At 38.6% G+C, this 13,751-nt stretch overlaps 1 protein-coding gene across 11 annotated transcripts in view; it reads left to right on the top strand.

The window, feature by feature from the left end:
• Positions 1-13,751, top strand: part of GRIA4 (glutamate ionotropic receptor AMPA type subunit 4) — a 216,763-nt gene that overhangs the window by 174,913 nt on the left and 28,099 nt on the right. For all 11 annotated transcript variants that reach the window (XR_009728640.1, XM_061374442.1, XM_061374444.1 and 8 more), the window contains exon 13: positions 1,137-1,384. Coding sequence is in view for 10 of the 11 variants with exons in the window: in XM_061374442.1 (XP_061230426.1) it covers positions 1,137-1,384 (248 nt within the window). In the remaining variant the exon portion in view is untranslated. The remainder of the gene's footprint in view (positions 1-1,136; positions 1,385-13,751) is intronic.

Here is a 13,751-nt window from a genome sequence, read left to right on the forward strand (position 1 = left end):
GACTTGAGCATTGGGTTAAAAATTCCTGTTTGCAGCATGCATAAGAGAAGACAAGTGCCATCTGTTATTAGGTAAAAACACTGTATAGTGTTTGGCTGACGCACTGCTGGTTTACACGTATGTATCCCTGTTGCTTGAGGAAGTAAAGGAGTTGTTGTCTGAATCTAATGAGCATGGGAAGCTTCTGAGTCTGAAAGCATTAAGCATTTCCTTCCTTCCTTCCTTCCTTCCTTCCTTCCTTCCTTCCTTCCTTCCTTCCCTCCTTCCCTCCTTCTTTCCCCCCTTCCCCCCCATCCCCCCTCCCTTCCTCCCTCCCTCCTTTATTTTTGCTAAAGTTACACTATGAATTCCCAGACAGGATAACTTCCACCTGATGCACTCTAAGCCACAGATTCTTGCGCATTCCTTGGCCAAGCACATGTATTACTCAATTACTGGCAGGATCAGAGTCTTTAAAAAAAATCCACTGGTACTGTAGTCCTAAAAACATGCCTAATATGTCTTTAAGACAAATGCTTAGGGCATTTTGTTCCCTTTAACAGTATATTTGGTCCAGTTTGCTATTTCCATCTTTTTATTGTAAACCATGTCTTGAAATGGTGTGCAGCCTTTCTGAGTGTCAATTAAATGAATTCTGGACTCTGAATTGTGAAAGCAGAAATCTTCCTTAGGCTACTGTGGTTTTGGTGGTGTAAGAAGTAGGTGTTATAGAAATGCTTCAAGATTCAGCTCAGTATTTATGGGGAGATTATTTTATTGTTTCTCTTTTCCATACAGGTTTATTGTGGGTTTCTGTTTCATATGTAAATCCCTAAAATGCACTTTACAACACTTTGATTATATGAACTGCCTTTATCTAACAGTAAATTCAGATCTAAGCTTTACAGGGTTTATTTTTGTGACTGGTAGAGCCTAACTGGATCTAAAAATAATAATACCCAATTTTATAGTACTGATGTCGATACTTCTTGTTTCTTTTAAAATAATCATGGAATTCAAAGAATATTCATACCCAAGTATGTTTTTCCCAATACCAGTTGTTTGAAAAATTAAGTATGATCGATTTTATTTTGAACAGTGCCATTCTGGAATGTTGCAACATTCTTTTGCTCTAACTTCTTTTTAATTTTCTCCAGAGATCAAAAATAGCAGTGTATGAAAAGATGTGGACCTACATGAAATCAGCTGAGCCATCAGTGTTCACTAGGACTACTGCAGAGGGAGTAGCTCGTGTCCGCAAATCCAAGGGCAAGTTTGCCTTCCTGCTGGAGTCCACCATGAACGAATACATTGAGCAACGAAAGCCATGTGACACCATGAAAGTGGGAGGAAATCTGGATTCGAAAGGCTATGGCGTAGCCACACCGAAGGGTTCTCCATTAAGGTGGGTGGAATAGTATAACAATATAAAATGTGTTGTTATAGTATTCCACCTTCCCTGATGTCCCTGATATAGCTCTTTTTGTTTTGTGTGTGAACATGGTATGTTACTTTTCTTTTCTTCCATTTCATATTTTTTTGATCAACAAAGGTAACCAATTCTAATTGCAATATGGATTTAGCAGCTATAGTTGGCATCTCTTTTAAGGCCATATAAAAACCAAACTGGTTGAACACTAGCTACTTGAAGTCAGCCTCTATAGAATTAACATCAGCTATATTATTTCATCAGCTTTTTTCACCAAATTCAACCCTTTATAGCAGTATTATGCCTACATTATCTGCATCAGTATTTGCACCAATAATATGCGTACATTTTATGTTTTGTTTATTGATCTTGGCTGCTAATTTCTGAATAAGAAGCTGCTTGTAACATCTCTTTTCAGATGTCATTACTTGGAGGAAATTAGTCCTTCATTAAAGCAACTTCATTAAAGTACTTTTTGTAAAGCACCTTCTTATTTAGTAAAAAAAAGGTTGTGTTTCTAGCATTATGCATTTCAGTACTGCCTTCAAACTCACCAGTATTTTCTTTATCATGATATCAGATGCATTCAGTCAAGTAGAGTTTTTGATTCACAGGCAAAACATCATTTACTTTTCATTCAGATTGTCAGGAAGACAGAAGTGAAGGTACTTGTACCATGTTAAAATTGGCAGTATTTACCACTGTGTTGTCTTAAGGCAAACAAATCTTGCCTCTTTCCTCTGGTAGACTTGCCAATTTTCTTCAAAGCAAATGAGCAACTAACAGACAACCGATGAAGTGTGTCTTGTGGAGTCTTAGAGCAATAGGGCACATGCAGGCAGGGGAGAGGGAATGGCAGTGGAACAACCAGTAAGTACCCTGCTTCTCAAATTTTGTTCTCATCATTAAGGACTACAACAGACACTCTGATGAATTAGATTCACAAGGGAGATGAAGTGAGTTGAAGGGAGGAGTTGCAAATGCAGGGAGCCATAGTTCTGTGCAGGAAGTAACTAAAGAGGTGTCTACATCCATGACTGCAGAGGAGATCTCATTACCACTATAGAGATAACTAAACTCACCCTTAGTTCACTAGTTTAACCTGTTCATGACATGAGAAACATCAGTAACCTTAGCTGTATTACACGGATGGGAATAGGCATATCATCATAATCATTTTCATCTGCAGCAAAAGTTGTTTCAGTGATTGAATATGAGTATTTGGTCCTTAACATTCATTACCTGTCAGATTTAAAAACAATCATTACCTCTCAGATTTAAAACCTGCCACCTTCACCACTGAATAAAGTAGTAAGAAAACATAAGGAGGTGAGAGAGGGACAATGACAACAATATATTAATTATAAAAAAAAAATTCCCAGGGCTCAAAGGGTTGTTAAAGATAGAAGGCAACAGATAATACGTGAGGCTGATCTATTGCCTTGGTATATTATCAAAACACTTATTTTTTTGTTTTATATTTCTTATAGATTGCTATCTGCTTCTTAGTGTTTCAGACAGTCTAGAAACGGTAGGCAGCATTGCAGTTTACAGGAGCTGCTTTCCTGTAGTAAGGAAATGCCCATTGCTGGCGCAGTCATGTTGTACTTTGCCATAGCTAGGGCAAATCTCTCTTAGGAATATCTTTAGATGCTGTCATATATATCCTAGCAATGGGTTGTTTGCTCTAAGCATGCATTGTGGTGGTTTTTAGTCCCTCTACCTTTTTCTGCAGAGAAATATCAAGAGACAGACTGTTATAATGAACACCAGTAGGCAGTGGAAGTTGTTTTGTGTCAAATTTGGGCTTATTTCAGGTTTGGTCAGTTGGCTACAGAAAAATATCTAGCAGTAATGGGAATGAGATGTAAAGGAGTTAGAAGGAAGAGGGTCCAGTAAGAACACAGGGGAAAAGCACAACCATGACTGTAAGGATCAAGTGTGAAATCCTGGTTCCAACCCAGCTAAAGACCAAGCTCCTGTATGTTTCAGTGAAACCCCAGTTTGGTCTAACCGGGAGTTGGCAATTGTCATTAGGGTGATGTGACCAAAAGCATTCAGTTTTTCACATCCTACCTTCAAATGTGTTTCAAACAGAGGAATAGGGGAATCCTACCCAACCTGAAAACTGAACCAAACCTTCTTTCAAGCTGTCTCGACTGGCTGTCTGTGTCCATGCCTTTCCTGAGCCTTTCTTTTACATGTGCTAATCTCCTTGTTTTCCTGCTGCACCCCATTCCCTCTCCAGACCCAGTGACAAACCTCAGGCAACACATCAGTGCCATTAAAAACATTAAGGAACACGCTTAATGTTCTGTACAAAAGGAAAGAACAAGCAATACTTCACATCCATACCACCTCTTCCACGTATGTCTATAGACAGTAGTGCTTTATGAGAGGGAAAAAGCTTTCTACCGCTGTGAAAAGACTCAGTTGTAAATTTTAACTGCATGCTTCAGTATTGTCTGAACTGTTTGAAAATAGAATATGATGGTTTTGCTGTTTTGACTGCATCCCATGTGGCTGTGTTTCTGGTACTGATCAGATGACTTACATAACTGCTGCCTGCACAAATAATTGCAAATATTGAACATGCAGTTAGAAATTCATGAAGGGCAGACGAGCTAAGCTCATTACATAAATTAGTCAAAAGACATAATTTGCTATGGGAGTTGTAAATTCTGTTTTTTATTTAATAATCATAATTTCCTACTTGAGTTATGTGTAGAGCACAAATTACTTGATGTAGCTCACAAATAATTGCAAGTAGCATATAAATGTTAAACATACAAGCTATTCTTGGGCTGTTCAGGACTAGGGAAAAATATAATTTCTTTCAAATGAATTATTCATATTAAATTATTCACTAAACTGTTTGAGCACCTATTTTACTAGAGATATTTTAGTTGTAATCCTCCTCCTACTTACAATGATTATAAATCAGGAATTTTTCACTGAAAATGTAGTAACAGCTGCATAAAAATGTGAGAGTATGAAGAACCAGGCCATATATTTTCACCTGTCTAATACTGTCAGAACGTGGAGTAACAGGACTAGTGATAGTCCCCTGCCATCAAATCACCAGGCTCATGTTCATTACAGAGCACATACTCATCACTTGGCTCATGCAGATGAAATCCACCTGTCAGAGCGATCCAGGGACTGGTCTCTCTGTTGCTCATGACCCTACATGAGCAGCGTAGTGGATTTTAATTTAACTCTTCTTTACTGGGTTCCATGCTACACTCCTGCAGTGTTCAACCAGTACCTATTGGCTAATTGGAAATATTTATTCTCAGTGCTGTTGCAGTATCAAGATTCATGCATATCACTGGATGGAGGAGAATGGGAAATGCCTGATGTGTATTTCTTTTACGCCCACTGGGTCGTACCACATTGCACATCATGTGTGTCTCCTTCCTTCCTTCCTTTTCAGTGGTATTCATTTCTATATAATATGTAAAAGACTTGACATATTTGAGAAGGAACTTGGGATTGAGAGCAAAGGCTCTCATCACAACCAAGATTGAGTTTCTCTCATGGCACTACCCAGCTGTCCTTACTGTTTCCTTCTCCTGCCACGGTAGGTATCCTTTCAAAACTCCTGTGTAGTAACCAGTGTGAATTAATGGGTTTCTTTCTTCAAAGGTGGTGTTTTCAAAGATGGTTAAGAGAGTGTTGCCTGTCTACTTAGCAAGACCTTCCTTTGTAAATGTGTTATTAGAAGACATTGTGGCCAGACTTCTGGCCATTGTGGAGCACCCCTGGCTCGTCTGCCTTGCCACTTGTAGTCATCTGTGTTTCTAGAGGGCAACATCTGGAGATCTTCTGCTACACAAATCCTGTGCCTTGCATGCCTCAGCTTTCCTATTGTAGACATGCAGGCATCATAAACAAGTTTGAATAGTGATAAACATGGAAGAGTTCTCTAAGAGGTAATGAAAAAGGAACTAGGGTCAGTATTGTCTTAAAGGTGCACTAAAAGCTTTTTCTACTTTTTGTATCTTGAAGTTGATTGAAGCAAAGGTGAATGACAGGTTGAGCTAAAAAATAAGAATTTGTCATCATTGTTTCTGTGACTGTTTTAGCTAAGGGAATTTGGCTGTCCTGTCCTGCAGCTGATGTTGTGCAGTGTGGATGAGTGAAACCTGTTCAGGTCATGAGTGTCTGGTGAGATGCTTTGAGGCCAGTCAGAGATTCATCATGGTTGTTCACCAAACTGATGAAATCCAGGGCTATATTAAGTTCCTGCTCTTGCAGTTATGGTTAATGTTTACAGATATGAATCTGGGATTTGATGTTTCCTTATTCAAGTCTCTGTTCTTTTCATATAAAAAAAATAACTTCAGTTTGACTTTAGGAGAAATCCTTTATGTTCTAGAGAGGAAGGCAAAAAGGTCCACATAGTGATGTCTGATGGTTCTTTGTAGTGTGACAGCTGGTGATGTAAACTGTGTCTTTACACTGACTAGGGTGCCAGTTCTTTATCCATTCTTTGCTGTGTTTATAAAGGTGGGAAATGCAGGAAGTGCATCAGTGAAGTGGGTGATGCAGATATAATTTTCTGATCATTCTATCAACTAGTTGTGAAGTGCAAAGAACAACATGAGTGGAGCTATGGATTTTAATTTCTACCACTTGCAAGGGAGCAATGCGCCGGAGAGTGTTTGAGGTGCAAAAGGCATCCCTGCAGTGCCTCATCAACATTGTATGGATTCTTCTGTTTTGTATAAGCGTGCAGTACCTCAAAGAGGTTTACTCCAGAAAAGAGGGATCTGTGGTGCAGGTAACCACATGATGAAATGTGTGAATTTATGTGAATAAGTTAAAGATCTGTTACGAAGGGAATCTTTTTGTGCAAGAGCTTTATAAACTACCATCTTGACCTCAGTAACTTCATCTAGCCTTTGTATTCCTGAGGCAAATATATAAAATTACCATTCTTTCACTGCCTTGTTTCAGTGTGGTGCTGCATCTGACAGTGTTACCTTTGCTTTTCAGGGATATATGCAGTATGGTCTGTTAATTAGAAATGTAGTGCTGAAGGAAAACTTACTTTGGTCATGCATACAAAATTTTGGCAGACCTTACATAGGATGGGATATTCCCTAATCTTTTTTGGATGTGTTTTTCATTGCCCTAAAACAAACTTGGAAAAATAAGGGTAAAATCTGATAGTATAAGTTCTTCCAATGGGACAGTTAAACTTTTAATCAAGTTCTTTCCTTGTTGGTTTTGGAGACCAGATTATAGAGAGCTTATTGTGGAAGGAATTCCCAGATCGTTATTCACTGTCAAAACTCTTTACTGTGAACTTAATATATTATTCCACTGTATACTCCAGTTTATTTTTACCCTTATTTTGCAGATTGACAAACTTATAATTCACACCAGGCTCTGTTGGAAAAGAATCAGAGTCATTACACAGTAGTCACCTATAAGGATAGATATAACGGAGGATAGATTATCTAAGGATAGATAAAAATGTTTCTTCCAAAATCTCTTGCATTCTCTGATTCCTTATGACTTTTATGAAATTGGATTTGCGTGTACACAGAATGGGTATGATATTCACAAATACCCTCTGAGAAGGAGGAAGACTAGGAAAAAATGTTTGAGCTGACCACACAAATTTATTTACTACAGAGGGCTTCTTCCACTAGTGTTTATCAAAGATTTTGTTTTATGGAAATCCATAAATGTTTGCAAAAATAGACTTTTTCTAATGAGTGAAGCTTCCTTACGCAAGTTATGTTGTATCATAAATCAAGCATTCCCCTGACCACTCTTCAGTGTGCCCTATGTTACTCAGTTTTCAAGGGACTTAATAGATTTTTTTTATTTTTAATCAATATCATTGATATAGCTATTCTAGTTTGTGGTGTTTCTATGCATCTGGGCTGTATCTTTTATTCAATGGTGATTCCTGTTCTAGAAAGGTATAGAAATAGGCAAAGGTGACATACCCTTGTGTCACCATGCGGAGGTCTGTGCCCTACGTGATTTTAAGCATTGCCTGGCAATTCAGAGAGAAGAATGGGTATTTCCTCTCCTGGCTAGCTGTCTTCCAGCTGGCACACTGTCATCCAAAGACCTCCCCAGGTCATTCTGGAGACAAGTGTCCTTCACAGTGAAGAGAGGTGCAGAGGAAGTAGGTTCCATATTTTTTGTGTTTCTTGTCTCCGGCAATAATGGCCGGTCTTCCCCATTGTCAGGTGTTATGCACAAAGGCAATCGTTCCAACAAAGCACTGTGAGAGCTAGAAACTGCTATTATTTATGTTTGATGTAGAGAAGATATAGAGACAACTGGCAAATAATGGATAAAAATGAGTGATGTGAAATTGCCAAGTTTGACCTCTATTCTTTTCAGACAAGGAGCAGTGGAGAAAAAAAAAAAAACCCTGCATAGATACAGGGTGGTTTGTTGGTATTTATAAGAACAGGATTTTAGTAATGAGTTTCACTTACCAAGATTTTACAAGGTCATTTCTTTCTGTGATACAAAATTATTTGAAAACTAAAATGCGATCTATAGCATTTTATGCTTTTTGTAAACACTGTCCTGTTTGATGGTATATATAGTCATACTGTATGACTTTGCATAATATTCTTCCTTTTGCTGTAGGCATAACAAGGCTTGAATTACCACCCCATTACCCATTCAGTATCAGAACTTAGAGCTTAGATATTTCTCAAGCAGGTCATATCCTTCAGAGCTTGTTAGGTTTTCTGTCAAGTAAAAATAACATTTACTAGGTAAAAAGGCAGAGAGTGTGCTGCTGCTTAGCAAAAAATGTAAAAGTCAGGGGTCAAAAGAAGATCAGTGAAGAGAAAGCCTGGCAATGAATGTTTGCAAGTTGTTCTGTCAGCTGAGCCTGAGAGGTATCCATAGTTTCAGTTACCTGGATTATTTCTGTCTAAAACCGGAACATCTATTTTAAAACAAAAAGAAAGACTTGAGAACAGACACCAGAAAGCTAGCTTGCTTGGTTCCCTAGTGATGCCTATTGAATAAATTTTATAATTCTGATCAAGATTAAAAATCTTCCCTATACAAAATAGTGCAATAAAAAAAAGAGGAAAATTTGATGATGGCTAATAAGTGCCATTGCAAGATATATTTGTGCAAAATCTTCTACTTGGAGGAGTTCTGCCCTTTCTTTCAGCTTTTATATATAAAGGCAGGAAATTGCACTAATCCTAACTTAAGTCAGTAAATTGCAGTGAAGAGCACTGCTATGGAGAGAGTTTCTGATATTTTTATCTTTAGAAGAAAACAACTCATTAGTGTCCATTAGTGTCCCCTGGATTTCGTAGAATCACCAAATCATAGAATGGTCTGGGTTGCAAGTTCCAAACCCCTGCCACAGGATTTCAACACTAGACCAGGTTGAATTTTACTGTCCTGGCAAAAAAATCCCCACATCAGTATAGCTTTCAAATACTTCTGAGAGTCATCTTTGAGCTACCTTGCCCCACAGAGCCTATTTCTTCATTGCTACTTCAGGAAGTTTCTATCCTCAGACTTCAGGGGGAAATCATAACTGAACAAAGCTCTTCATGGTCTGGAGAAGAGAGCATGTCACAGAAAATTGTTCTGTTGCCATTTCTCTTTTCCTACACTACAAAAGATGCTAGGAGCAACTGATGGAAGGCAAAGCTCCTCCAAGAAGTTTAGCACCCATTTTGGTCACACAGCCACATTCTGGTACCTCTCTGCTAATACCATCCTACTCCTTACTCCAGAGCAGGTCCCAAGATTTTAGTGAAAATGTTTGCAAAATGGAGCTGCTTCTGAGCAGGAGTGAAAGGACAAAGCATGGAAACAGCAGCAAAACTATTGCCTAGAAAGGTAATTTTTTATCTAAACATTACAATGGCAACAGGGTCTTTTAAATTGGCAATATAATCAGTATAAAAGGTGAAACTACTGTTCTGTCTCCAGCTTTAGCACTGGTGCATCAACAGTATGATGCATTTTTTTTATTTGTGTTCCTTTTTTACAGACATTTATAAAAGAGCTTTACCCTTGTGATATTTAGTGATTACTAAAGTGAAATTTCTGTGCTGCCATATAGAATCATTGCTTTGGCCAGTCCGTGATAGTCAGCACCAGAACATGTTTTATAATGGTCTCATTTTTTAGAGTCAGAAAGAAATCAAAGCATCAAAAAATCAGAGGTTTTTTGTTTGTCTTTTTCAGAAATATTTGAATGCAAACAGAATAGTTGCTTCACGATATCAGCTCTATCCAAATGACGTTTTTCAGGCTGTTCCCTTCTCTGTCAGACAAAAAAGGGCACGTATTTAAGGATAAACCATGAACTTCCCTAAAATTATCAGTGATGACCAAAATGTCTCAGAAATACTTGATACCATTGCTGTGCACATGTCTTACTGACTTTCTGGACCTTTGCCAAGGTTTGATAAGCATTAACCCCCAGAGTAAGCCAGTGGGATACAAAAGGGTTATCATTGTTTCCAGTCTGTAGATCCTCTGAGGAACAAACTCTGCTTCTTGGCACTTCAGAAATAAATTTCTCCTGCCCTTTTCCCTGCCATTTCCCCAACCCCTCATAAAGCAGCTCAGCAGAGGGCAAGTAGCAGCCCATTATATTTTAACAATGCAGCTCATTATTATTTCTCTCTTTTCTTTTAATTACAACCCTCTGGCTGTTTAGGTGTCAATTCCCAGGAAACTGCCAGAGTTCAGAGTCTCTATTCATCAAAGGTACAAACCAGCTACCCTTTGAAGTTGATGGTACAGTTGCCGCCAAGTAAAAGGCCTATCCCACTAAGATAATAATTGTCCAGGTAAACTGTAGATAGACTAAAGCAAGGGAGCAGGCCACTGAAAGGCATCTCAGCAGCTCATAACAACACCTCTCTGTGGAACTGACATTTGGGAAACAAACAGCACCTGAAAACCAGTTTGCGATTAATCTGTATGATAGCTGCAAACCTGCCTACTTCCAATTGTAAGCAAGTACAGGATAGACTCCCAAGAGACACAAAATCTCTATTTAATTTTTATGCAACTTTGGCCATTGTGGAAATCCCAAACCAAAAGTAAGGAAAAAAGTTTATTTCCTTTCTCCTAGCTCATTTGAGCTGAGAACAGACTGGCACACTGCAATGGAGTAGACATTATGGAGGGAGTGAACAACCCAGAATAAAAGGTGAAAAGATGTTGCAAATAAAAAAAAAAAGGCAGAAAACAAGATTCAGGAGGTTTAATAATATAATTTAAGGTACTCTTTGTCTTGGCACAACATTTTTTGGCAAAACATCTCATTCCCAGTATTGGGAAGATGTTCCCAAAGTGTATGCGTTCCAGATAAAAAATGGCCATCTGTGCACTGGACAGTGCAAGTTTAAAAGGTTGCATGGTAGCATGGTGGCTTGTGGTTGATGAGTGATTATTTCTCTCAGCTGGTCTACCTTGTCTGTGGAGGAAGTATGGTCAAAACTACTGCTCTTTTTCTCAACTATATCTAAACATCCTTTGCTGAAGTGCCTTACTCCCATTTTCTTCCTTCCTTCCTCTGCTTCCCATTCAAATTAAGTCATGGCGTAAGAGCTTAAATCAAAGCTGAAAAAGGATTTAGCTCCTATTTAACCATATATTTTAGCAAACCACATGATACTGAACAATGCTGTGTGCTTTTTTTGCTGAGTGATTCTCTTTTGTCTCTGTAGTCAAAGTTTGACTACAATTTTCCCTGACCTTTTCTAAAGCTAAATGTCAGCTGAATGAACATGGTCCGAGCTTGACCTGATACAGACACCTTTTTTATTGCTCCACTTCAGTTATTTTTTTTGTACTCTAAAAGAACATAAAAGGAATGAACTGCCTCCAGCACCCAGAGAAGATAGAGCTTTTTCTTTTCACCCCCTTCCCCATGGGCAGGAATAGCATCTTTGTGCAAGAAGATCCAGATACCTTGCATTTTCCATTAATAGCAGCAGGGGTGAATGAGGCCTGCAGGTGAAAGAAACCCCAACATCTGGAAGCCCATCTGTTACCTCCAGAATAGTCTTTCTCTGTACATAATCACACATAAGACTCATTCCAATCTGTTGTTTATATGATTCCATTTAGTGCAACCAAAATTTGCAGTTGTGTCTGAAGAAAGGTGTTTACATCAGGAATGAGACCTTTGACTTCCTTGATATGAATGTAACCTGATTTTATGCACAGCAATGTGGAAATGCTTTATATAGCGTTTTACACTGTGTCATTTGTGTGGTTCAGATCTACTTTGGAACTTAAAACTCTGAGTCTACAGAAAAACTCATTGGACTTGACTGGAAATCTGTGAGGAATTAGAGACTATCTAGGTAAGTTAAGTCGCCCAAATTTCAGATGCCTAATTGTTAAAATTGCTAGGCAATTTTTCAGATTTTTACATTTTCAACAACAGCAACAACAAGAAAAGAAAAAAAAAGAATTTGAAGGTTTCCACCTTCAAATTAACCATTTCCACCTTCCACCAGCTTTTTACTGGTTGCAACACAAAGCTGTAGGAGCCAGGTTATAGACTAAGGTTAATTTTTTATTGGTTTTTATTTAAAAGATTATGTCCTTGTACATGCAAAGCTGTGGGACTAGCCCACATTCAGGTGTTCTGCACTTTCTAATATCATCTCCTCAGGTTTTAATCAGCAATGAAACTATTTTAATTATATTCTATACTTGCTAATGATATTTTTTCATTTAAATCTACATGAGCACTTGACAATTAGTTCTGGTTATGCATAATATAAATAATGTGAAATTAGGCTATGACAGTGTACTTGAAAGTGAACAGAAAGTCATCACAGTTTGTTGATGATTTAGGAACTTTTCCTATCACAGTTAAATAAGCAGGCTGCTACTTTTGGCATCTCTTTCAGATAGTGGGCACTTATCCAAGGCAGTTTCCAATTAGAGTGCTTTTAGTTTATCCAATTTGTAGACCACAAGAGAAGATACTGTGGCATCAAATTAAATAATTGCAAACACTCAGACCACATCTAGAATACGGCATCCTTTTTTTGGCCTCCTAATTGAGGAAAAACATCAATAAAATGAAGCAGTTTCAGTGGAAAGTGATCAAGAGGGAATTGGAGTAACTGCCTTGTGAGGAGAGGCTGAGGGAGCTGGGCTTGCTCAGCCTGGAGCAGAGGTGGCTTTGGGAGAGCCTGCCCCGTGCCTGTGTGGAGGTCTTTGAGGAGTTGGAGCCAGACTCTTCACAGCAGTGCAGGGCAGGAAGGTAGGAGACAGCAGGTATAAGAAACAGAAGTTTGGACTGGATGCAAGTAGGAACTTTTTCCCTTGACTGCCAAGGGATAGTCTGACAGTGATACTGGTGGTCCAGAAAGGTTTTTTTTACTAGCAGTGGCATGTGGGCCTGTGTTCAGGACAACAGCAATTACATTATTTGGATTTCCATTGAACATCTATGAGTAATTTACATACCTTGTTTTGTCTACAGCCTGGCTGCGCATATTGAAACATTAAAAGCATGAGTATTACTGTACTGATGTGACTGTGTTTGGTGTGAGTGGTATGAGTGATGGCATATTTGCATTTGCTGCTGTGTACATGGCTGTACCGATGGTGGCAACATTATATAGCTGGTTGCCAGAGGGATTAGCTTGCCCTTGACTGATAATTTCACCTGATCTTGGACTGATGTTCAGCTGGCTTCAGGGCATTTTAATTATCAGCACACTGGCTATTGGACTGACCATCTTGTCGGGTTGCTGGCACCGTTTATATGTTTGTCTCAGCCTATCAGATCTTCCTCATTAACTTCTGCGATAATATTCGGACAGAAAGTCCTAGGAACACTTCCAGCTAATCCTCATTTTGGCTGCTGACCAAATAAGGCTTTATATAACAGAACTGTAATTGCTTCATTTGTACGGTATTGATCTGCCATTAGGCAAAACACAAGCCAGTATTTCACTAAGGCTTAAGTTATGCAGTATTATTTATTGTTTGAATTGCAGTTGCAGCTAGAATTCCCACCTGGGGAATAGGCCCCCTGTTTTTTCTCTCAGTCTCTACTTCTAATTAAAGTAATGAACTTCAAAGCGTTTGCATTATAATTAGACCAAATCTTAAGAAACAATCTCATAGCAGGAATCTTTCAAGTTATCGCCTTTCTTCTAATCCTTTATGAAAAACATCAATATGGAGTCACAAAGAAGCATGCGGAGCCAGTCTTTTATGCCTCTTCCAATCTAAGTTTAGGTCTGATAATAGCGTATCAGCTGTGCAGATCTTATGAAATAGTGGTCAGTTTCTGCCAACAGTAAAAACCAAGCATCCATCCTGATTTCTTAGTGTTGCA

This window comes from Neopsephotus bourkii, unplaced genomic scaffold (genome assembly GCF_033783945.1).
Source record: "Neopsephotus bourkii isolate Nb327-2 ecotype Australia unplaced genomic scaffold, CSIRO-AGI_Nbou_v1 NB_1638, whole genome shotgun sequence".
Lineage (NCBI taxonomy): Eukaryota > Metazoa > Chordata > Aves > Psittaciformes > Psittacidae > Neopsephotus > Neopsephotus bourkii.